The sequence below is a fragment of the Equus quagga genome, chromosome 5, assembly GCF_021613505.1.
Source record: "Equus quagga isolate Etosha38 chromosome 5, UCLA_HA_Equagga_1.0, whole genome shotgun sequence".
Taxonomy (NCBI): Eukaryota; Metazoa; Chordata; class Mammalia; order Perissodactyla; family Equidae; genus Equus; species Equus quagga.
Genome location: NC_060271.1, coordinates 109,005,558 through 109,031,498, shown reverse-complemented (window position 1 = coordinate 109,031,498; position 25,941 = coordinate 109,005,558). Strand labels below are relative to the sequence as shown.

At 47.1% G+C, this 25,941-nt stretch overlaps 1 protein-coding gene across 2 annotated transcripts in view; it reads left to right on the top strand.

The window, feature by feature from the left end:
* VIT (vitrin) overlaps window positions 1–25,941 on the top strand; it is a 104,610-nt gene that overhangs the window by 61,461 nt on the left and 17,208 nt on the right. For both annotated transcript variants that reach the window (XM_046662746.1, XM_046662745.1), the window contains 5 exons: window positions 1,900–2,094; window positions 7,071–7,127; window positions 13,111–13,155; window positions 14,625–14,687; window positions 19,572–19,719. In XM_046662746.1, the coding sequence (XP_046518702.1) occupies window positions 1,900–2,094; window positions 7,071–7,127; window positions 13,111–13,155; window positions 14,625–14,687; window positions 19,572–19,719 (508 nt within the window). The remainder of the gene's footprint in view (window positions 1–1,899; window positions 2,095–7,070; window positions 7,128–13,110; window positions 13,156–14,624; window positions 14,688–19,571; window positions 19,720–25,941) is intronic.

Genomic DNA, 25,941 nt, shown 5'->3' with positions numbered 1-25,941 from the left:
TAAAGTACTGGAAGTGTCATAAATCACGCAGGTTCAGTTTTGCCCAAGGATGGCGTGAAAACTGGCTGAACCCCCGAGGCCACTGCCAGCTCTTTAGCAATTTGTCTGGCACAGATTACAGGCAGATTTAAAGGCGACCAACTGTTAGCGAGAAACAGGGTAAATGAGGGATCTGCTTCCTGCCTTAACCAGCTAATGCCTGCAAGGGTAGACCAGATGGCCGAACTTCAACCCAATTCCAGGGTGCTGTTTGCTGATCTACTCTTCTAAGTCAATGCTGTGATGCTCACAGGGAGTGACAGTGTCATGGTAGGGAAACAAGCAGGTACCAGTGCTGGGCAGTGGGTCTGAACACCCCACCACATGTCTGTCTGCACGGCTGGTCTGGGGCTATGATTGGACACCATTTTCCCAGCCTGCTATACCATGTCAAAGAGGAAATGGGATGGTTCCCACGAAGAGTGCAGCACCTTCTTATTTCACATGCTATCCCCTTGGCCTGCTGTCCTGTGTACCAAGATGCATGGTTCCTAAGCAGAGTTAACACTACTGCTGGGAAGTTGTGATAGGCCAAAAAATGCCCCCTCCAAAAGATATCCATGTCCTAACCCCTGGAACCTGTGAATGTTTCCTTATATGGCAAAAAGGGGAGGGGTTGGAGGAGACTTTGCTGATATGATTAAGGATCTTTAGGTGGGGAGATTATCCTGTGGATTATCTGGGAGGGCCTTAAATGCCATCACACATATCCTCAATAAACTGGAAGCCAGGGAGATTTGACAGACACAGAGGAGAAGGTCATGTGAAGATGGAGCAGAGAGAGAATTGAGGATGCTGACCTTGAAGATTGGAGAGGTGCGGCCACAGGCCAAGGAATGCTAGCAGCCCCCAGAGACTGGAAGAGGCAGGAAGCAGATTCTCCCTTAGAGCCTCCAAGGGAGCTCAGCCCGGCCAATACATTGAGCTCAGTCCGGTGATACTGATTTCCAGCTGTTGGCCTTCAGAACTGTGAGAGAGTAAATTTCTGTTGTTTTAAGCCACGAGGTTTGTGGTAACTCATTACAGCAGCCACAGGAAACTAATACCGATGCATGGATATAAAAGCTGGCATACCCGCTTCTACCCGGGGGGCCCACAGTCACATGCAACCAGTGGCTGTTGTTTCCTCCCAGGAGTAGGGTGCTGCTTACTTCTGGGGCTCTTTTGTATCTCGTTCTAGCACAGACCCACGGTTCTCAAGACAATCCCCAATGCCCAATGGGAAGCCACTTGTCCCCTATACCTTCAGAGATACTCTCAGGGTGCCCAGAGTACTAACAAATTGAGATTCATTGTGGAAGCCATCAAAATCATCACACATGGATGAAGAGCACAATGCAGAAGTACAGTCTAGATGATCCTTACCACCTAATTAGTTCTATTACTCCATTTTACAGATGAGGAAACTGGGGCCCAAAGGAGTTAGTTGACTAGTCATGAACCAATTTAAACTAAAGCGTCTAGAATGTTTTCTCTAAGAGTGAGTCTTAGTGGAAGCCCTGAGAGTACCTCCCATCACTAGCCCAACACTAATTGAAATAGCAACAGAATGTGTTCAATGAACCATTTCTTCTGGTGTCTGGGAAACTAATTTGGCAATTCATCACGTTCTGCCTTGTCTATGTTGCTATAGTTTTGAGCTGTCACAAGTATTTTATTGTTATTTAAGCTTTGGTTTGCTTATTGGCTTATTGCTCCATCCAGATTGTACATTCCTTTAGGGCAGGTGGATTTCATCCTGCATGGTGGCTAGCACAGGTCTTAGCTCATAGTTAGTGTTCAATAAACATGTATTTATTTCTGTCCTGAATGGCCTACCAGCTATTTTGTAGGCCCTGGTTAATTCCATCTTTCTTACAGGTGAGACCACAAAAGCCTATCAGAAGCCATCAGTTCCAGGGACAACTGCACAGCCAGTCACCTTGATACGGGTACTAAGGACCACCACAGCCGAAGCCACCCACACCACCACCTTGTCAAAGCCATCCCCATCTGCAGGCTCTTCCACCAGCAGCCCCAGACCACAGCCCATGGGCCAGAGGAGCCAGGAGCTGGGTCAGTAGGTAGACTGTGTGTTGCTATGTACTAGAAAGGAGGGAGATTGGGTTTTTAGAGTAACAGCTCTCTCTAAATGCCTGTATGTAGTTCCCATCTCCCACTTTTTAAGCTGGGTGAGGGGGGACCACCCTGAAACATGGGCCAGGGCTATGTGGTTGAATCCTAGATTCAAGGGATAAACTTGAACCCGATAATCATTCAAGACTGAGCTAAGAGCTAAGCAAATCATCTAGAAAGGGCTTAACATAGATTCAAAAATAGGACTGCTATTATCATACTTGGGAAGGTAGGATATTAAGTGAAACTTTCCCATCGCAAAATCCCTATTTCTCCCAAAGCTCAGTTGAATGGATAGTAGGTTTCTATGGAAATACTCTTGGGTTTTGTTTTGTTTTAAGTGATAAATTATATACTCCTGGAAATCTTCAAATATTAGAAACAAACAAAACCCAAAGAATTCCTTTAGGAAAAGCCAGATAGCTAAAATTTTTCTTTTTCTGATTGCTTTTTGTCTTACCACTTGTATCCATTTCTTAAATCGTGTTTCAGGTTTTAGTAAAGTCCAGTTGGTGGAATTAATCTCAGTATTACATCAAACATGACCTTAAAAGCTCATTTGATAATCCAGTCTCCAGTTTCTACCCAGGCTCATATGTTAGCCATCCTGGGCTAATAAGCACCCATCTCATGTCTAAAGATCTTCTGGCAAGGGGATGGAAAATTCCACAGCTAGAGTGCCACCACTGTCTCCACAATTTTTAAAAAATATTTCCTACTTCCCCAGGACACATTCTCTTCAGCCTCACCTTCACCTTCCAAACATTACTGCCACATAGCGTGGCCCTTCCCTGCTTCCACATCAGAGCCCAGATATCTGTCTATCCGTCTTTTTACTTAACACATACAAATAAGCACTTTCAATGTGTTAGACACTCTTCTAAGTACCTTATGAATATTAACCTACTAAGTCTTCATAACAACCCTCTGAAGTAGATATATTACTTCTAATTTGACTAATCTGTTGTATCGATGAGGACACCTAGGGCAGTAAGGAAACTGCCCCGGGTCACATGCTGGCAAGTAGCAGAGCTGGGATTCAAACCCCAGCAGCCTGGCTCTCCTGTGACTCCGCTTACAGGAGTCATCCCTGCCATCAACAAACACCCCAGGCACTAATGAAGCACCACAGAGGCAGGGGCCCAACCCTCCTGGAGGTGGATGGGGTGGCGAGATTAGAGGGCCTCAGACGCAGCCAACTCTTGCCGTGATTAATAGTCAATAACAACGGAACACACATAGTTCATCCTTTCCCTGTGCCAGGCACCCTGCATGCATTATTTTATTTAATCTTCCCAACAACTCTATGAAATATGGATGATTATTATTCTGTTTGATGATCGACATGGAAGAAGCTATGGTATAAAGTCCCAAAATAAAAATACCATAAAAACAATTTCTGAAATACATTAGACACTCCCCCACCATCCTATTCTTGTTTAACCTAAGGTAATATGAACAGAGGCATACAATGCCTGGCAGCAAAAGAGAAATAATTGGGAAGGATGCTGGTGGCAGGGGTCCCATAGCCCAAAGTTTTCCTTTTTCTTTATGTCAGGCTCTTCACTTTTAGAGCCCTTGAGTCTTTCAAAGATTTTTGAATGGCTAAGTTGTTTGCTCCTGGTGCCTCCTTAGAGGACGTCGATTTTTACCTAACACATATAATTAAGCGTGTGGCCTATTTATTTGGCTACACTGGGAACTTGGAAGTCCTGTTACAAGTTGGCCTTGTGCTTATGGAAAACCTCAAGCAACTTGAAGCAGTGGCTCCCCACCTGGCAAAGCTTCATTATTCCTGGCTTGGGGACAGGAGCTTTGGACAACAGCCTCCCAGCCCATCAGTGTTCCCTCTTCATCCTTGCCCGGCACCCGTGTCCACCCTGCCCCACAGACCGCTAGACAAATATTCAGAGCGAGTGTTCCAGGCAGCAGGCACCATACTTGCTAAGAAAGGAGCCAAATTGGGCAAGGAGGAAGAGAGAGAGGACTTTTTAAAACTCATATTGCCTATTCAAAGGACTTTCTGTAAGAATGAAGAGAAGGGAAAATTGATGTTTGAATGCCTATGTCTTTTCTTAATAACAGCTTTATTGAGATACTTTTTGCACACTGAACAATTCACTCATTTAAAGTGTACAATTCAATAGTTTTTAGTATAGTCAGAGTTGTGCAACCATCACCACAATCAATTTCAGAACATTTTCATCACCTCAAAAAGAAACTCCATACCCATTAACAGTCACTCACCATGTCCCCCTAATGCCACCTTCCCCAAGCCCTAGGTAAGCACCAATCTACTTTCAAGAATGCCTATTTTAATGTATAGCTATAGATATTTGTTGTGACATTTTAGCCCAACTATATTAAATAATATTTGGTTTATCAATAACTCCTTTATTTCTTCAAATGAGTTGAAAATATTGTGCCACTTATAAGAGAGCAACTCTCCTACTGCTGATAGACACGTAAGTCGCTGTTAGTGCATTTGTTAAGGGTTTCTTTTTTCTCTTATATATGTGACTGTAGTCAAAAGATTCTACAAGTGGTTGTGAATGGGACATTCAAGCAAAACCTAGTTCATTTATTCATTCAACAAATATCATTGAGTGCCTACTATGTGTCAGGCACCATTTTAACATCTTGCTCTGCATCGGTGAACACATCCCACCAAGATCCCTGCAGTAGGTCACTTCAGCTTAGGACACGTGCGTGGTAAGGAGCAACCTGCATTTGGGGTCTATGAGTCATCTTTGCTCTATAATGATGTAAAGAGCTTCCTCTCAGACAGGACATAGGGACTTAGAGGGAGTCCAGTAGAGAGTAGAAACTTGGTAGCAGGGGCTTTCCCAGCCCATAAAGAGGAGCTGATGCAAGTGGAAGGACTTGAAGGAAGGTGGGGCTGGACATGAACTGACCCATGAATGTGCAAACCTAACAAGACTGGGAGGAACAAGTCAAGGATAGGGGTAAGGGAGCCAAAAGCTAGAGTGAAAGAGAGCTTTCACAGGGGCGGGAGTGAGGCTGTGCTTCATGGGAGAGGCCAAGGACTTTAATGGCACCCACAGGAGCCAGGCGGCCACAGAGCTTTATCTCAGGGCCAGAGGGGGCAGCTTGGAGAAATAGATCCAAAGAGTTATAGAAAAGATGGAAATTTCTCCAGGCCCAGCTTCAGGGCCTGTTGAATTTACCACAGCTCAGAAGGTAGAGTGGCTTTGCCCGGCCAGGTTCATTTCAGCAAGTGTCATGGCTGCCTCAGCTGATCTAACAATGTAAATATGTCCATAAGGAAGAGTAGACCAGGGAGGGGGAGCGGAGCGCTGCCTAGTGGCAAGGCATGGTGATGGCTGTGATCATTCACCTTTCTACTCCACCCTCTGACCAAGGGCAGCTTCAGTGGAGAAGTGAAACCTGGGACAGGAAGCAAACCAGCATCCATAACTGCCCATCTCTTCCACATGCAATTTCCCTTCTCACCAACATTTATCTCACCTCTGAGAGTTTAGCTTCCTTAAGGTGTCTAGAGAAGGTTTTTCTTAAAATCCAGTCGTACAAATAGTGAAACAAATACTCCAAAAGAAAAATGGGTGAAGGTCATGACCAGGCAAGCCATGGGGAAAGAACCAAAAATGGCCAATAAATATAACAAAAGGAGTTCAACTACACCTGGAATCAAATTAATACAAATTGAACAATAAGATGTCATTTTTCGCCATTTGACATGGGAAATTGATAATGCGCAGTTTTGGCAAGAGCGTGGAGAAATGACCCAGAATTTGCACTTACAGGAATATATTCTAAGATAATTATCAGCCAAATGAAAAGAAGCAGCCTAGACACGGAGGTTTTCACAACAGAAAAATAAATGAAGACGATTAAATTGTCCATCACCAGAACAGTGAAAGAAGTTACTATATAGCTGTTAAAATTTTGGTGAATATGTGCACTTATTGACAGGAGAACATTGGCCTGTGACAAATTGTTGAGTCAAAGAAGCAGCCTACTAAACAGCATGGGTTTCAATCTTATTATTGTTAAGTGTGTGTTGTACGTGGGAACATGTGCATAGAGAAAGGAATACATCACTATATACCAAAATTGTAAACAGTAACCGCTGGACAAGGGGTCGTAGGTGATTTCTTACTATCCATAGTATATATTTTGACTTGTATTAAAGCTATTTTGAGTTTGTGTCCAAATCATTGGAACAAAGACAAAGGGAGTGAAAAATTGATGGCAGATAGATTTGGTTCTAAGAAAAACTGACATTTTTTTCCATGACCTCTTATCTCTTCCCCTCCATGAGACTTGGTTCTTTCCCTCAGCTGGTTTTCACATGGCCCCCTCTCCCCAAAAATGGACTTTGCCTCTCTCTTTACAGAATCTCCCATCTCCCGCCTCCCTTTTAAAGCCTTGCTTCAGAAAAATTGCCCAGTGAATAATGAATGCTGAAGTCTGATTCCCTGACAGAGTAATTAAGGATAACCCACTGTGTACCTCTAAAAACGACTGAAAGCTAATGCTATTTGCATCAATACCATGTTAACGCGGTTTAATCAAATCGCTAAATGTTAAGTGACATTCTATTGAAGGATCGCTTTAACCACCTCAGGGGTGGCACTGTGAGGAGAATTACTATAAGAATAATGGAGTATAAAGAAATATGGCACTTTAGTAAAAGATACTTTGACAATTGTGAAATACAACAGTTACTATTACCTGGAATTTCCAGTCAGAGTTTTGAGTTAAATCCTTTTTTTTCCCTTTTCAACGCCTCCTCCTTTGGGGCAAGTTCAGCTCCCCTAAGGCAAGCTTTCGCTTGGTTCTGACCTTGGTAACGTCTTGCTAGGTTGGCTCATGGAAAGAATGAGAACAGTTAGATTCAAATTCCCGCTCTGACTGGTCAAATGTCCTTGCAGAGCTCTGGTCCACCACCGTCTACACCAGCAGCCCAAGCAGCGCCGGCACCAATCCAGGTAAGAACCGGAACTCACCTTTCTAGCTACTGAGGAAAGTTAAGCTTGTTTACATGGTGTGTGCCTTTCCAAATCCTTGCCATTTGATTCCGATTAGGAGGGAGAGCATTCAACCAGTTATGCCAACAAAAGATACTGCCCAAGGGCCCGACTCGTGAGGAAACTTGTGAGGAAGCCGTTCAGTCAGCAAAGCTGTCACCCGTCACCACTCCCTCGAGGCAGCTTTGTGGAGGTTGTGATAGAAACTCCTAAGGATTCAGTAACGAGGCTCTTATAAACCTGAAAAGGGATGCTTTCTGGGGTTTGTGCAGGAGGAACTCAGGTAAAAGAAAGAGCGACATTTTTATCATTTCCCACGAAAGGGCAGAGCCATTTTTCTCCAGTACTTCTGTGATACGGGGCATAGGATACGTTCTCTCTCCTCCAGGAATTCTCCTATGAACTAGGACACTCCCTGGCTCCCCTTTCTTCACTTCTGTGTGCCTCCCTTAGAAGTCTGGCCCAAGAACTGGGAATGCAGAGGGATGGAGCAAGTTTCTTCTCTGAGATGCTGTTGAGGGCTGCAGAGATTACAAAGAAGAATCGAGCAGGGTTAGATGCTTCCACCAGCTCTGCTGGGGGCCTGGGCCACGAGCTGATAGATTTGCTGGAAGGACACAATTCTCTTTGCAGCCGTGGGGCACGAGGATGGGGGCCCTGGAGCTCCAAAAGAGAAGAGTTCAGGTCCTTCTCTTGCTAGGGGCTACCTGTCGGTCCTCCAGTGTTAAAAGATTCCTAGAGAAGGTAGGTTCTGTTCTGCTTTGATGCCACATCAGAGCAGGGGCTCTGTGGGGTCTCCCGGACAGGCCTAGCAGCTTCTATGAGCTTCACAGTTGCCCCTTTGCCGATGTACATGCTGTTGTCCTGGACAAAGGGCTTAAGAATCAGATCTCTGGGCAGGGCAAGGACTCCAAGGCCATTTTAGGCCTTAACAGGCCCGAGGGACTGTTCCAGCAGCCAAGTGTGGGGCACTCCTTCTTGTCTGCTTGGCCAGGATCTTTGCCTCCTCTGCAACCCCCAAAAGTAGAGCCAACCACAGAGAGCTCAGCTGGCTTCCAAGGAAAATCTGATTAGGGGCACTTCCATCAGGCAGCAAAATAAGGGAAGAAAGCAATCGCTGGTTGCATAAGTCAGCTGGCCCCGTGTAACTCCCTCAGGTATCCAAAGGCGGGACTCTCCAGGAGCTGCTTTCCAGAAACCTGCCGGAGCCTATGTCAGCCTGGGTAGGCTGCCCGCTGCTGACCATCCCAGCTCTGCTGCTCTTGCAAAAAGCCTTCCTCCCCACACACTGCCGGCCTGTGCAGCTCAACTCCAGGCTGCCCGAGCTGGGAGCAAGCCAAGTTGTTTTAACCTCTAGAAAAATGTCTGTTTGCTTTGTCAGTTCTCAGTGTGTCAAAGAGAAAATCTCTGCCAGTCCGGATGCCCAAGGGCTCTCCTGGGTCTGGGGCTGCTTGAGAGGCCCCCCACTGAGGCAGCCCATGCCACCACCTTGCCCATCCCAGGACCCGCCTCCGGGACAAGGCGCAAATACCCAGATACACTGCTCGATTCAGACATGGTTCAGGGCGTGATTGGCAACAAGGCACGTTGCCTAACCTCCAGCTCCTATTTTTTACTGCCCAACAACCTGAGGTTGAAACAACCCAAATGTTTCAGCATTTGGCCCCGTTTCCCTTTCTCTACCTTTGCCACCTCCTGTTCTCTAGCTCTGAGTCCCCAACTCTTCTCCATTCTCTTCTTGCTCCCAATAATTACACACTCTCTCTCGTTGACCCACGCAGATGCTCCCAGCTCCTTTTTGACCCTCAAATCCTCCCCATTTCTGCTGCTCCGCTCCCTCCACCGTCATCCCTGCACTCTGCTCTGTGCACTCAGACCCTCCCAAAACTCCCAGAGAGCCATTGCCTTGGGGCCTCTCCCAGGCCGAGGACAATCAGACTCTAGATAGTCAGGAAGCCCAAGCCCTCTTATGGCTCCTGCAGGTGGAGGGAAGCCATTTGCACAGGTCAGGAAAGGCAGGTCCGAGCTTTTGGGGCTCTTGGATACCCTTCAACCAGCCTCACCTCGGATATGATGATGCTCATCTGGTGAGTCGGCCCATTCTTCAGCTGGAAAATCATTGCATCACGGAACTGGAAAGAATTGTATAGAGTGTGTCTGGTCTAATTTCCCGCCGAAAAATGAGTCCCTTCTGGCATGCCCCCATATGGGATAACTTCAAGTGAGTGGTGGGGAAGGTCCCAGCCCCCTCACTGTTAGACATAACGATCTAGAACTCAAGCCCATTGTTCTTAATTTTTTTCAACTAGTGCTTCTCAAAGTGTAATTTGAGGACCCAGCTTCGAAAGATTTGGCGAGGTTCTCTCTTCAGCAACTACGTGACTGTCTGAGGCCAGATTTCTTCACATGCTTCAACAAAAACAGCACATCTCAGCAGACTGACTGCAGGAACTGATATCACATGCGAGCTGTCTCCATTCCAGTCGCTGATAAAAACCTATCACATGGGACTGGATCTCGTGAGCCCCATTAAATACTTTGTTTTTGTTTAGGGCAACCCATTAACAGACACAAGCAGCCACATATGGACCTAATGATGTCGTCACTGACCTCAGTATTTCATCCTCTCCTCCACGGGACACCAGACTAGTGATGCACGAGTGATTCCTGCTACCCCCTCACACTCTGCCTTTTGCACACAGATGTCACTTCACACATCCCCACTTTAAGCCAGCAGCCCCGCTGTAGGGGCACTCTTCCTTAATTTAAAAAATATACGTTTACTGAGCATATTATGTGCCAGAAACTGTGCTATGTGTTAGAAACACAAAGATGAGTCAGACATTTTCAGATTCTAGAATTCCGCTGCTGGAACTTCTGCCTTCACAGGTCCCACACTCTCCTCCTTCAGAGTCATCAGCAATGCCACCGCCTCCTCCAGGCCCCACTGCCAGCCCCTGCCTCTCCTAGCAGGGCTCTCTGCATGGGAACAGGAGCCACCCATGCTAGCACGGCTGCTGCTGCTGTATTCCCCGGGGGAGAGAGGGGCGGTGTGCTCCTGATGATAGAAGTTAGAACTCCGTGGCTGTGTCTCAGAACCATCTTTATGCTGTCTGACTTCATGGTACCATCAGATGAGCTTCACTGGCCCGGAAACCTAACCATGGAGCAAACGTTTCCATGAGAAAAGGCTTCCAGGTCCCAAACAAACACCCTACACCAAGCTTGGGAGGGTAACCCATCGGTAAACCTGGGCCTGTCGCTGCTTCGCTGGGGTGACGGCTCTGGTCTAGGACCTCAGACTGTCCCCAGCCTTCTCTGACAGTCCTAGTGGGATGGGCTTCGGCACAGCTGCTCTCTGAGTGCTCCCGGTTTCACTAGAGCAAGAGGAAGTTCCCAGAAGGGACTGTGCAGCACTCGGGCATGCAGCCGGGGAGGGGCAGGGAGTGTGGCGATTCCCCAGTTCCAGAGGCCTGCTCCCTCTCACACTGCCACCTCCTCCCAAATACTGAACCCCAGGGGAGTCAGTGGGGAGAAACTGGGGGCTGAAGGGCCACCTGGGCTTTCAGCCCATAAAACTTTAGAGCCCTACGGGCCATGTGTTGCAGCTCCCGCTTGGGTCCCGTGCTGGCGACTTCCAGATGTGCAGGGAACAGAAGGAGCTATAGCCAGTGTGGAGATCGTGGCCCGGGCTTAGAGCAGGGATGGTGGTGTGCCCTCACATTAAGTGTGAGTTGCAGGTGGTGTGCCAGAGGGTGTGCTCTTCCGTGCCCCAATCGAGTACCCTGAGATGCTGAAGCGACAAGGACTCCTCAGGTGTGATAAACAGATGGCGGTTAAGTGCAGGCTCTGGAGCCTGCCTGCCTGGGCTCAACGTTCATCTCGGCCACACCCTGTGCATCAGTTTCCTCACCTGTAAAATGGGCTCAGAGTGGTACCTAACTCACAGGGTTATTGCGACTTAACCTCAGGAAGCTCTTGGTCAGTGCCCTTTCTACTAAGCACTCTCTCAGGAAATGGTAACGGTTCTACCATGAAAATCCTTCCGAAACAATGCTTCTCTCAGACACTGACTGTATCCATGAGATGACCAAGCAAGGACTGTGACAAAAATAACCCCCTGTTTTCTAAGAGTGCCTTACACTTTTCGGAGTGATTTTGAACACATTACCTCCATGTGAGGCAGGGCAGGCCAAGTCTTTATGACCCCAGCTCTACACAGGAGGAAACTGAAGATCAGAGAAGGTAGGTGAGCCCCTGGGGCCCCCAGCTAGTGGTAGACTCGGGATGGGTCCTGTAACTTCTTTTTCCCTGGACACCACCCCATTACTCCTCAACACTAGAAAACAGATATTCTCACAAATTTGCTTCTCACTACTACCAAGTCTGAAAACACCAAGTCTCAGCTGTCCAAATATTTTTCAACCCTCGGCTTTTGGATAAAAGTGATTTGGTTCAAACTCGTCGCGAATAAGTGAAAGTGGCATTAGTTAGAAGGACGGGCTTCTGGTCAGGAGTAAGAGGCTTGGAATTCCCTGATGTCAGGAACTGTTCACCTCCTGCTGAGGGAACAGAGCACCCAGCATTCTAATCCTTCAGGTCATTCAAGGGTGCCGAAAGCCTTGGGCAAAACCTGAGATGTCCCCAACAGGTTTTTTTAGGAAAAGGGTTAAAATGCATATTTTTACCAGTAGGTGGCGATAGAGTAATAAGGCTAAAGACACAGAAAGTTTAAACATATCAGGAATATTTTGAGCTTGGAGATCATCTCACCCAATCGGCTAATATTACTCACAAACAAATGAAGGTTCGCAGAGGGTTTGTGACTTGTTCAAGGTCATACACCTGGTTAATGGCTGAGCCAAATTAAACTCAGTTCTCACCATTAAATCAGAATGTGCAAGCGCACAGACTGCCTTTCAAAACAGCCCGGCATCTAAATCTTGTGAAGAAAAATGTCACTTCTGTTGACAGTATTAACAATTCTGGCATAGAGCAAGGTGATAGCCTTTAAGAAATGAACCCACTGATAATGCCCATAGCTCTCTGAGCTGGAGGGAGGGGGCAGTGAGAGAAACAGCCATTTTGGTGTCTTTATGAGGCTTTCTAACATGTTTGTGCTGCCTCTGAGCCCCTCCCAGCCATGGTTCCTCCAAAGAGATCAGGTCCTATTGGGCAAGAGTACCCCCTTCCCGACCACCCCTTCCACTTTCTCAGACCAGTGTGTGGTGGAGGGCGTTCAACATCTTACCGCAGACAGAAGGCCAGGTGCCACTCTGCTTTGTTCTGCTTGAGGCCCAGAGGGAAGCAGAGCCTCAGGAAGTGAGTGGACTCCCTTCTCCCGGGAGGGGCCACATTTCTTCTTCGTAGTTCTGAGGACAAGAACACAAACAGATGGGTGAGACAAGTGTACCTAGAATGCTGTTGGGCATGTATTGAGTGCTTAGTAAGTGTGGATAGATGGATGGATGGGTGGATGGAGCGATGGATAAAGATTTCAGGTTGATACAAGGAAAGTTTTTCTCCCAGTCTCAATAATCCAAGAAGGAATGCACTACTTTGGTTGGGTATGGAATGAGTTCCCTGTCTCTCGAGGTATTCAAGCACCAGCCAGCCACTCATTTGGTGGGGATGCTGTAGAAGCAGGCTGTGGGGTTGGTTTGGATTCGATGAGCTTTTAGGACCCTTTGTATCATAGGATTCCTATTGTTCCATTCTCGGTGCACAGTGAAAGAAAGGGGCGAAGATGTTTTTGCCTTGGCTTTAAGAGCTTTCAATGAGAAAATCCTATGGCTTTCCAGTTGCTTCATCCCAAAGTCAGGTCCCGTGCTCCTTTAGCGAACTTTCTGCCACAATTGGGAAACGTTTTCGTCCTGGCAGTTCACTGGAGAGCTTCTGCTGGTTTCGTCTAACAAGTTTGTTTCTTTTCAATTTTGAAAATCAGGGGAAACAGACCTGTGGAAACCTGGATCCGTCCTTTTAAATGCAGGTAATTATTCAGCTCAACATCCCCCCATGACTAGATCAAGATTCATGGGATACAGAAGTCGGAGAGTCTAGGCATTCAGCTGGGGGTGCAGAGGCCAAGCTAAGCCAGAGCAGCCTTTCTAAGAGTTGTCACCGGCGACATTAGGGTCTGATGACCATGCCAAGGGCACCTTAGGACTAGGGTAAGGGACAATGTTGGATAACAAAGGGGAAAAGGGAACTGTGAAGACAAAAGGCCAGAAGGGAGTGAGTTCCCCGGCCCCCAAAAATAGGTTTAAACTCTCATTCCTCTAGCAGCACACTTTGACTTCCTTCTATTTCCCATCCTTCCTTGCAAAATGGTATTCAGATTTTCCCTTCACGTGAGTGAGTGCTGTTGCCTGCTTCCTGCATTAAGTGCTTTGAGCTCCAACAGCAATCACAGCCTTCCAGGTCTTAGTCCGAAGGCACGTTTCACTGTAGGTGAGAGAGAGGCCCCCGGTTCTTCCCCTCCCGAGACTCCTGGCTGAGAAATGCCGTTGGGCACCCAAAGGGAATTTTTAAATGATGTGAGGAAGTGGGATGAGCCAGCTGACCTTTAATAGGAAGATGAAATCATATGTTTTGCAAACTGGAAAAACTAACAAGCCAGGAGAAAGCTCTCCGCCGCCAAGAGCGAGCAGAGCCCCCTGCACCTATCTCCACTGTGGGGGGCTCTCGGGGGCAGTTCTGGGCATCCTGGAAATGGAGGAACTCACAGCAAGGTTCCCTTCACCTGAGCCTAAAAGGATTCTTATTTATTGTCTTTATTTCCTTATATCTGTGAACTTGGCTGCTGTGTAAATGAGTCTGAAGAACATCCCTGAGACTCAAATGCAACTCACCGCCTCTCAAGGCAGGAAACCCTTTTGCATCTTTACCTCTCACCCCAGACAGCTGGAGAGCATGGGTTGCATAGTGGACCCTCATATTTGTTTGAGTTCCTTGTATCTTACCTCTTCCCCTCCAGCCTACATTGTCCTCTCTGTGTCCCGCTCATCTTTGTCCACTGACTCAGTCACCAAATGTTGACAAGGACCTACAGGTGGTGGGCACAGTAAAGGTTTACATGATGAGTGAGACACAAGCCCTGACCTCGAGAATTTCAGAATTTTACAGAGGGGTCGTTTACACTGACAAAGTGCTTAATGCTTTCCGATAAGGACAGTGAGACTCAGCCAGACTAAGTTAACAGGCACAGGGGACAGGACTCAAGTCTTCTGACTTCGAACCCCTCTGAGCATCTAGCAGAGTGCTGTGTCTCTAGTAGGCTGTCAGTAAATGTTAGTTTATTCTTATCTCTTAAGGTAGGGGTGGTGTGGAGGAAGGCACAGTCAGCAGTAAGCCAAGCTCTCTGAGCTAGGTGTGCAGGTCTGCTGTGTCCCCATCCCTGGGGTAGAGCCAGATGCTTCCTGTTCTGTAAGTCACCAAAAGTTTTACTGCTCTTTCCAGGATTTGTTCCAAAAGAAGAATTAAGCACACAGTCTTCGGAGCCAGTATCCCAGGGAGATCCAAGTAAGTTAATTGACAACTAGAAACCCATAGTGGCTTCGACATCTGATCTGCTGTCTCTCCTCTCTACCCACTCACTCCCACCCAAACCCGCCTCTCTCCTATCCTGGATCTCTTTATCTCCTCTCTTCTGTCACTTTGTTCTAAGGGGAAAGGGAAGCTTTTGAAGGCTTTAAACTCTCTGTGTGCATGAGGGGGAGAGGATTACATTTTTAAAACATCACTATGGCAACAGGGTGAATGGGATGGGAGGGGCCAGCCCCTTGGCCGAGTGGTTAAGTTCGCATGCTCTGCTACAGCGGCCCAGGATTTCACTGGTTTGGATCCTGGGTGCAGACATGGTGCCACTCATCAGGCCACGCTGAGGCGGCATCCCACATGCCACAACTAGAAGGACGCACAACTAAAAATATACAACTACGTACTGAGGGGACTTGGGAAGAAAAAGTAGAAAAAAAAAAAAAGAAGAAGATTGACACCAGTTGTTAGCTCAGGTGCCAATCTTTAAAAAAAAAAAAAAAATGGGATGGGAGACAAGGGTGGATGAAAGGAGAAGACTGGTTGGCCAGTAGGGACAGTGGTCTAGTGGAGATGAGGGCAGACAGAGCTCAGAGTTGGAAGTAGAAATGCAGAGAAAGAGGCAAATTCAAGAGACATAGAGAAGGAAGAGTCTGGAAGAAAGAATCTAGAAGGTTGGAGGTGGAGGTGCAAGAAAGGGAGATAAAGATGATTTGAGCAACTGGGGTAAATGGTGCTGCCATAAGGACCCTGGGATGGAGCACACTGGGGGCTGGGAAATCATCTATGTCTATCATCTTCCAGAAGACATTAAGTCTGGTAAAGGGTTGACTACCCAGTTCTCACATTCAGAAGGAACAGCCCAGGCAGACAGAGTCGGAAGATGACGAGCTGGGATTGAAAACTGAGGCTATGAGGGTAGAAAATGTGATCTAGGGAGACAGAATAGAATAAGAAGAAAGAGAGAACTTAAACCTGCAGAACTTCAACACTAATGGATGGAGGAGAAGCCACCTGAGGACACCAGAAAGGAGGGACTGGAGAAAGAGCAAAACCAGGAGGGAGTTGTGTGTGGCAAGCCAAGGAGAGCACCTACAAATTCGCCAAGAAAGTCGTGCAGGGGAGGAAGAAATATTCCTCCACCCTTCTGGGTTCTTCTGGCTGGTCTAAGAATAAAACTGATGTGAGACAGAATAACAGAAGAAAATCAAACTCATTTAATACACGTATTCACAGGAGAAACCCAGGAAACCTGAGTAACTCGCCACAATGTCTGAAACCACCACCTTAAATACCATCCTCAGCTAAAGACCAACGTGGATGTTGGGGTAGTCATTTGGGACTTCAAGAAGGAGGAAGGCAATTCACGTGGAGATGGAATAGCAAATGTTGCGGTACCTTCAGAGACAATGGCACATGGAGAGGACTTTGATCAAATGAGTCTTGCTAGGTTCCTCCCTGTCTACCACACCTGCTTCACACTACAGTTATCTACAGTGATAGCTCCTTCCTGGAACAGGCCTTCAGTCTTAAATTCTTTTAGGCAGTTAGGGGGAAGATCAAGGTTTCTTTCAGAGCCTTTTATTGTCAAAAACAATTAAGCCAGGGGCTGGCCCGGTGGTGTAGTGGTTAAGTTCACGCATTCCACTTCGGCAGCCTGGGGTTTGCCGGTTTGGATCCTGGGTGTGGACCTACACACCGCTCATCAAGCCATGCTGTGGTGGCATCCCACATACAAAATAGAGGAAGATTGGCACAGCTGTTAGCTCAGGGACAATCTTCCTCAAGCAAAAAGAGGAAGATTGGCAACAGATGTTACCTCAGGACAATCTTCCTCACAAAACAAAAAAAATCAAGCTAAAGAGACACATTTTGGGGTAGCGAATTCTGCTCCCATATAGTCACTACAAGTCAGCCACCTATGAGCTGTGAGTCTCAACCCAGCTGTGTATGAGAATCATCTGAAGACACTTTTAAAAATTAAAGGTGCCCAATTCCTTCCTCCTACTTACTGAATCAGGCTTTCCCTAGATCTTGCTGCTCAAACTGTGGTGTGAGGACCAACAGCATTGGCATCACCTGGGAGCTTGTTGGAAATGCAGAGTCCCTGGCTCCACTCAGACCTACTGAATCAAGTGACTGCACACTAACCCTTGGGAAGCATAGCCCAGAGTGATTCCAGGGCATCTTTATTTGTTGAAGCTGCATAAGCAACTCTGATCCAGGTTAGGAAACACTGTCTTCATGTATTGGACAACACAAAGCATTAATCTATAACATTGTACTGTGTTGAAGAAAACCAAAGCAATTAAGAAAATTGGTAGATTGATTTCTATACATACCGTATCTGAGCTTTTCTTCCTCATTCTCCAGCCTCTGTCCTCTGTAACCACAATAAGTCGCTCGTACTGAACATTTCAACCCTGTTCCACCTTTTGGTATTGACATTGTCATCTTCAGATCATCAGGTTTTCTTCTCAGTATGAGAAAGCCACTAGGTCTCAGTGCACACGTGCCCTGAGCTGGAACCACTGTCATTAAAGCATTCTGGCAAAGGGGAGCAGAGGTGACCCCGATGTCAGCCATCAGGCTAGAAAGTGAAGAGAACTAAGCAAATAGAGAAACATCTCTTCTTCTTCAAACCTAGCTATGAAATGAACACATCAATCCAAACACAGTTCAAGATGTAAGAAGTAAGGAGAAAATAATTGTCTGTGACAAACCAAAATAGAGGCTACAGAATCCGTAAACTCTATTCATTTAAAAAGAAAATCCCCTTTGGCCCTTACACTAATTAATAGTTATTTTTAAAAATAGGTTTCATTTTAAAAGGCATGTTGGAGGCATATTGAACTAATCTGCTGACATCTGGAAGGAAAACCCCTCTTCAGGCGTGTTTCTCAAACTTTAATGTGCACACGGGTCCCCGGGAGATCATGTTAGAATGCAGATCTGCTTCTGTAGGTCTGGGTGGAGCCTGGGAGTCAGCATTTGTAGCAAACCCTAGGTGCCCATGTGGGGCAAGCCCTGAAGAACACCACTGCCACCTGCTGGCAACAATTCACATTGCAAGCCCGGACCTAGGAAAGAATGATTTGGCCTTGTTTGGGATACAACATGACAAGCCATAGAGCAATTCTGCTTTTCTTTTGCTTGATCCCAAGCTTTAGCGCCATCTTTAAACTCCACTTCTTGATTTTATTTGCTTCTTCCAATCTTCATCTTAGGATCATGCTTGGGCATAGGCAGACTTGGGCAGCAAAGGACAGGGAAAGCCAGCTGAACAGGAGGAGTTGGCAGGCACGGAATGTCCAGGCAGATGGGAGGGAAAAGCTTGCAAGATCCGCTAATGAGCCGAGGAACTAATTCCAGATGGAGCCAAGTCAGCCAGGCCCAGAGAAGTCCCTGTCATTGCCTACTTCTCCTCTGGTTTTGATTACCATGCACCACTGCAAGATAAGAGAACAGCTATGGAGCCTAGGGAGCCGCTCCTTCTGGGGATGGGGAGACTCCAGCCACATGCAAGCAATGAAAATGCAATGTAGAGAGCGGAAGCCTGGAGCGACCTCGTGGGCAGTCATGTGGCAGCTCAGAGAGACCCGGGCTTGTCTGGGCAGCTGCACGCGCACCCACAAAGGGGCAGCACTGGCCCAAGTGTCCTCTTGGACACTCTAGTCTAGAAATTCCTGACTTTACTGACTCTCTCTCTCTTTCTTTCCCCCATGGAACTGTTTTGAAATATTTTTGTCTCCCAAATTGTACTTGTTAAATAATTCATTTCTCATTTTTTATTAATCAAAGGGATATATACCTCCCAATAAGAACTTCTGATCAGCATTGAATAATCAGTCTCATCATACTGAGATCATATAATCTCAGCTGAGAGCAAAGGAGACACTAACTTCATTTAGCTTATATGGCTTTCCACCAATTCCTATTAGTGTTTGAAAGATTGAAAATAGCTTGCAGCCCCACCATCCCCAACTCCATCACAACCTTCATATATTCACAGAAGTCCGGAGATCCTAACCAGAACAACCATCCTGGTCTTTATCACAACTAAAAGAAAGGAGGGAAATCTAAGATAGCCACAAGCAAGTACTGACATCTGTAGATATATGCGGATAATTTCTATGGCTGCCTCACCCAGGGAAGAAAAGGAGAAGATTGCTGTCAATTTCTCATTCTACAATTCCTCCCCTGCCCTCAGCCTTGGCCTTGCAGATTCTTTCACATCTTTTAAAGACCCAACACATAATTCTAAAAAGTTACGAGGAGAGTGAAAGACCACCTGCTCCTGAGACTCAGTCTTGGGAATTCCCACATCTAGGGCCTGCGCTTATAGGGTCTGAGCCTAGGAGACCGTTCTGAGGGCCTGCTCAAAACTTGAGTGGGAGGTGACTGCGTCTGAAGTCTGTAATTGTGGCTGATACAGAGAATTCTAAAACAGTTATGGAAATAAGTACTAGCCCAAGTGTCCAGGACCTGTGAAAATCTGTTATGGACATAAGTAAATGAATATATCCTGCTTTTTGTTACTTTTTTTTTTTTTTTTTGGTGAGGAAGATTTGCTCTGAGCTAACATCTGTGCCACTCTTCCTCTGTTTTATGTGTGGGATGCCTCCACAGCATGGCTGATGAATGGAGTAGGTCCACACCCATGATCCAAATCTGTGAACCCTGGGCCCCCAAAGCAGAATGCATGGAACTTTAACCACTTGGCCACAGGCGGGCCCCTCTTGTTACTTTTTTTTTTAACTTTCTTTTCATTAGAATCTCAGGAGGCTCTGCTGGAGAAAGGGGAGCGAGAAAATGCACCAGTGAGGTGGTGAGAGAGACAGAATAACAGAGTCCTTTTCCGTTCACCAGGCTGCAAAATCGACTTGTCGTTTCTGATTGATGGGAGTGCGAGCATTGGCAAACGTCGATTCCGAATCCAGAAGCAGTTCCTGGCTGACGTCGCCCAAGCTCTTCACATTGGCCCTGCCGGTCCACTGATGGGTGTTGTCCAGTATGGGTGAGTGCTGCTCTGAACCCAGAAAAACCAAGTGATGTCACGTGCTTAATTTTGTACCACAAGTCATACCAGCGCCTCCTAGAGCCCAAATTCATTCTCTTCCCTAACGCAAATGTAACTGAAAGAAACTGAAGCAATGCATGTGTCGTTTAAGAAATCTGAGACTTCCAGAAGGACAGGGCAGGTTGGTAAACACTTGTAAGTCAATGGCATTTGCAGTCATGATTGGTATACAGAATATTTATTTGGGAATTAGGAGAGTTGGGCTCAAGTTTTAGCTCAGCCACTAACAAGCTGGGTGGCCTTGGGCTGGGCCTTCTCCTCTCGTTGTCAGTTTCCTCATCTGTGGATCAGGAGGGGGGACCTGTCTCCACACTATTAAAGCATTTCTGTGCTCCCACCTGCCCACCCATGGGTTCAATGCCTGGAGAATATGGTGCTTTAGGTTGAACCTTCTCTTTTCGCCAGATGGTCCAAGGCCTCTGCACTGTACTGGAAAAGCTCACCAGGCAACGGGGAAGACTGGGCGGGGAGGGGAATGGCCCCCACCAGCTGAGCCCCCTGAGCACCCAGGTGACTGTCCCCAGTCCATTTTATTGCTTTACTTAGGGTAGAAAGTGAGGGCTCATGTTGACATGCAATCTCAACCTTCTCTCTTGTTTGGGATAATAAGTCAGTCTTATTTCAGACGTGAATAGATTTCTCTCTGAAACAGATATACAGATATTGACAGAAAATAAACAATCAAAAGAGCAAGCAAGCACAAATCTCCAATAATAGGTGGACTTTTGACCAAGAACCATTAAGAGCAGGAAAATTATCTCACTTTCCACAAAGCCACCTCAGACACATGACCCCTCCCTTTCCCCCTGACCTGCAGCTGAGCCTTGAAGCGGAAACTCACATGGACCTTGCAGCCTCTTCCTCAGAAGCCACAGTCACCGCTTACTTGCCCTTCCTGAAAAGTAAAAACATTCTTCCCAGACAACATCCAGGGGGTCTCCCGACCCTCCGAACATTTCCCAAGGGCCTCCCAGAACAGCATTTTAACCGAGGTTATTATATCAAAAACACTGGAATATTTGTTTTTGAGCTGTCAAAAGAAATAAACAAAAATACTTGCTTTTCATAAGAACCTATAACGTTTACATTTTTTGAATTAAATTCCAGGAACACATTTAGTACTACCTTCTATTCCTGTAGAAAAAATTAGTAGACAAATTAACTGGCACTTGTATATAGTCAGAGTCAAATATATGAAAATAACCAATTACTGCAAACACCAATTCTCAATGTCAAACGATCCATCTGGAGGACTTGAACTTGAAATAGGAAAATACGTTCTTTTAGTCATTGTTTTCTTGTTTTCAAAATGTCAACCTATTTTCATTCCTGCGTTACTTTTTAAAGCTAGCGAATGGATAGTAGGCTTCTCTAGGAAGGAAATGAAAGGGTTTTATAGTGCCGGATGTCCCCGGGCAATTTTATTGGGGGGCTTAAACCTTGGTGTGTCATCTTGCGTTAAAAATAGCTGCTTTAAAAGCTGTTTATACCAAGGTTTATAGTAGAATATGAAAATAAGGTTATAAATATGTTGAGGAAAAGAAAAATGGGGGAGAATAGTGTGTGCTGATGAGAACATGGATTAAAGAACAAATGTAGCAAGGAAAGAAAAACAATTCAATAAAGACTCCTTCCCCTCGAAAAACCTTTTCCCTCACGTTTTCTTAATGTGATCACCATTTGCAGGAAAGAGCTTAGCTCCATGCTTTCCAATTTTGCTTGCTGAAAATGTCTCTGCTATTTGTCCTTTTTTCCGTCCAGGGTCTTTCTTAATTTGGAACACTTAAGGGAAATGTGTGCGTGTTTTCCTTCCCTTTTTGCTCACACAAACTAATCTGTCACCTTCATCCACCTTCAGCCGTGGGGTGGAGTGGGAAAGCGCAATGAACTGGTGACAGCCTCTCTTGAATTCTGGGCTTAGTTCTGCTTGTGTGACCTTAAGCAAGTCACTTAACCTCTCCATCTAAGTGCTGCCATCTCTAAGTACAGAGGGCAGGCTGGATGATTTATTAGGGCTCTGCCTGCCCTGACATTCTGTAATCCAGTGACTGACTCTATACTCAGAAGACATCCAATAAATGAACGTTGCTAACAGACCGGATCAACCGCCTCTCCCTTCCTTCCAGCCTCGGGTTCCGATTAGGTGGGATGATCAACAACGAAACGATGGGTTGCACTGAGGTTATATGCATCAGTGGAATGTGGGGAACAGATGAATTGGAGAGTGGCATTGGAAGTGGGTGATGAAGCTGAAGGGGAACTCCGCACACCCAGCTGAAATTGCTTTGAGTTCAGCCACCCGGCTTCCCCGCCTGGGTGGCTCGCTTCCAACCTGTTTTACCAAAGGCTCTGGGTGCCTAGAGAGGGAGGGCATGGGGCAGGGAAAGGTGAGGAGACAGAGGTAGATGCAGATGTGGGGCTTGTGTTTCTGGAAAAGGAAAAGCAGGAGGGGCCGGTGCTGGGGCGACTGCGAATCAGATTCCTCTCGTGGCATTTCGGCTTCTTGTGGATTCTAATGCCCACTTTACAACCACTGGGAATCGGCCCTGCTCTCTTGGAATCGCAGAGCGTTGGGGCCTTAGAAAGCTCCTAGTTCCACCTCCTTGTGTCAGAGTGAGGAAATGAGGTGCTAAGAGAAGGAGCACTCGAAGGTGAGGCTGAAGCTGGGAACGGGCTAGCCGAGGAGGAAGGACTCCGGAACTCGGAATTTCTCCTCCTCTCGGCTTCTCACCTCCACTACTGCTGCCGCTGGTCCACACAGCTCCCCCAGAAGATTCCTTCTCTTGGTTTTCCTTAGAAGAGCTGAATCCAAATTTACACTAAGTTTAGACTTTTAAGTTTAGAATTTAAAAGACTTGTACCAACAATTAGGAAAGAAAAGGCAAAATAAATAAAAATACAAGACGTATAAAAGTGGTCTGATTTGCAAAACGCAATGCTCATGCCACAGCCTGATCCCTAAGTATCCTACACAAGGATCTTTTGGGTGCAAGAAACAGAAACTGTCCAGGTAGGCAGGTGAAGGCAGGTTTATGTCACAGGACTGACAAGTGGTTAACCATTCCCTCCCTCCTTCACGCCTCTCTGCTTGTCCACTCTATTCTCCTCTCAACAGACCAGCAACGTCTTCTGCCAGCCTCTTGGTTTCTGCTCTTTGCCCTGGCTGAGTTCCTACTTCTGGTCCAGGGCAGCGGTACAGCCTCAACCACTGCAGTACTGGCACGCTCCCTCTCTCAGGTCCCGCCTCTCTGCATATGCAGAGGCTCACAACCCACAATTGTGTTAACCTATCATCAACCACAGCGTTCCTTCCACAATCACCTCACACCTCCAGTAAGAGATGTGACGTTTGATACAGACTCAGAGAGTTCGAGTGACTTTTCTAAGAACACACAGCTAAATGCAATGACCACTGGGGAGAGGGCAGATATTAAATCTTGGGTTAATCCCTAAACCATCAAACAAAATTGACTTCAAAGCAAAGATTTTGCTCATCTGCCAAGGAAGCTTCTGATAATTGAAGCTTTCTGCCAAATTGAAGATGGAGACACAGTGCTGAACAAAGGCCAAGGACCAAGCCCTTGTCTTGCACGTGCATCCTAATTCAGACGTACCCAGCCAGCGGGCTCATGATTGCTCTTCATACCAACAGGACCGCTAAAGGGCTCAAGGAAAGGACAGCCAGAGCAAGTAGCTTTCTAGGCGAACTCGAGCAAACAGGATGAACATAGCCAAGCAGCTGGCATTTTAGCTGCAGCCCAGATCAACAGGCGCCAAGTTCCCCCTTCACCTTCAATCTGATTTCCTTTTAGTCCCCAATTCCAGTATAAATGGAACAGAACCGCACACGTTCTTTTGAACTTCGTAATCAACCTTATGGTATCAGCATTGGAAAACAGTTATGGAATAAAGCAAGCTGTTCGTTTTTCTTCCTTTCATAATAAAATAGAGTTTTCATTGCTCATGGTTCTGTGACCGCTGCCCTGTGTGTTAGGGGGTGGCTCTGGGTTGGGCTGCATCTTCTTACACCTCTTACTTCTCAGCCCACCCAAGCTAAGCCCCGGACTGAAGACCCTCAGTCAAACACACGGCTGAGCCTCCCTTTCTGCCCAAAAAAGCAGGAAGGACACCCAGAGTCTCCCGTGGATCAGCTGAGCCACTGAGTGTGGGACACCCAGAGTGGAGGGAAGAAGCGATGTGTCAGGTCTGGTATGGTGCCAGAATCATAGCCCCCAAGACTGCCTGTGTCCGAATCCCGGCACCTGTGATGATGCTACCTCACATGGCAAAGGGGACTTTGTGGATGTGGTTAAAGTTAAGGACTCTGAGGTGCGGAGAGGATCCCGGATTCTCCAGTGTCCCTATCTAGTCGCATGGGTCCTTGAAAGCAGAGAAGCTTTCCCAGCTGCTGTCAGTCAGAGGGGATGTGACTTTGGAAGAAGAGTCAGAGAGACGTGACTGCCGGCTTTGACCATGAAGGAAGGGGCCGTGAGCAAGAAATGCAGGTGGCCTCTAGAAGCTGGAAAAAACAAGGAAATGCACTCTCCCCTGGGGCCTTCAGAGAGGAGCACAGCCCTGCCAGGAGACCCATGTCAGACTGCTGACCTCCAGAACTCTAAGCTAATAAGTGTGTGTGGTTTGAGTCGCTAAGTTTGTGGTCATTCATTACAGCAGAAAGAGGACACTGATGCAGCTGCAAGGAGGACTGTCTGTCACATTCTCCTGAGCCTGCGGCAAAGGCAGGAGTGGGAGGGGCGGGGCTCCAGGAGGTGTGAATCTCAGCCCCGTAGGACTTCAGGGCGGGAAGGCAGGGCCTGGGCCCTGCCTTCACCTTGGTATTACCTGGGGAGCTTTTAAAAATGCTGGGCCACATCCCAGACCTGGTAAACCAGACTCTGGCAAATACCCAGAAGTTGGTGTTTTAATCTGTAATTCCAATCTGTAGCCAAGGTTGAGAATCACTGACTCCCCGAGAGGAGAAAGGACAGCTCAACTTCCCAGGTACTGAGTGGCAGCCCCCGTTCAGAACTCAGGTCTCTCCATCCACCTCCCCGCCGCCCCCCCAGTCCTCTTTCCACCCCCTCAGTCTACACTGCCTTTACAAGAACTAACAAGATCCCAGAACAGCTGCCTCTCTTCTTCCAGGGAGGGCTCTCCAGGGCCTGATGGCACTTGCAAAGACCCCACCGTGCCACTTCTCTCCTCTCTGAGAGACAGGCAGGTGAGCCCTTGAGCCACACTCCTCAGGGCCGCAGTCTCAAGGCTGAGTGAGTTGGGAATACAATTTGCACAAGAGTCTTATGCTTTTTCTATTTGCCACCATGCAATTCTCCCAGAGGTATGAATACAAGGACTGCACTTGACTTCCAGCGCTTCTACTCAAGGTTCCGCTTGAATTCCCATCGTGTGTCGACTTATCCCAGGGCCCCCTTGAGATCATTGTCTCTAAATTCCTGGATCGTTCTGCTAGAGGAGCAGATGGCTACCCCGATGCACATTAGAATCACCTGGGGAGGCTTTGAAACTCCCAATGGCCAGACCAAACCTCAGATCGATTAAATTCTAATTCTGAGCATGGGACCCAGGCATCATTAATTTTTAGAGCTCCCCGGGTGATTCTACCGTGCAGGCAGAAAGTGAAGGCACAAATATTCCCATGGGCCTGGGCTGTCTTCTGGTGAATCCCGTGTCCCCGGCCCCTCCCGTCTCCCCCAGGCGACCATCCTAGAGGGCTGCGGGAGCTCCATCCTCTCCCCTTTCTCAGCCTTTCTCTTCCATTCTCTAGACTCCTTATTTATTCTCCTCCCTGCCACTGCTGATTTTCTTGATTCTCACAGCATCCTCCAAGACATGGCTCCTTAGAGTGTGATCGACAGTACCATGTTGGAGCTTAGAAAGGCAGACCTCAGAGCTCGCTCTGGACCTGCAGAAACAGAATCTACATTTTAACAAGATCCAGGGTGATCGGATGCACATCTGAGTGTGGGAAATGCCAAATACCATGTCTGTTGCCAAGATACTCTGTGTCCCAGCACTCACGGTATGATGCGGTTACAGACCAGCCAGCCGGCTAGTTCCAGGTTAACTCTCAGATGAGCAGAATGCACGTCCACGCTTCCTCCAGCAGGAAGAGGCATGCAGGGTAATTTTCTACTTTTT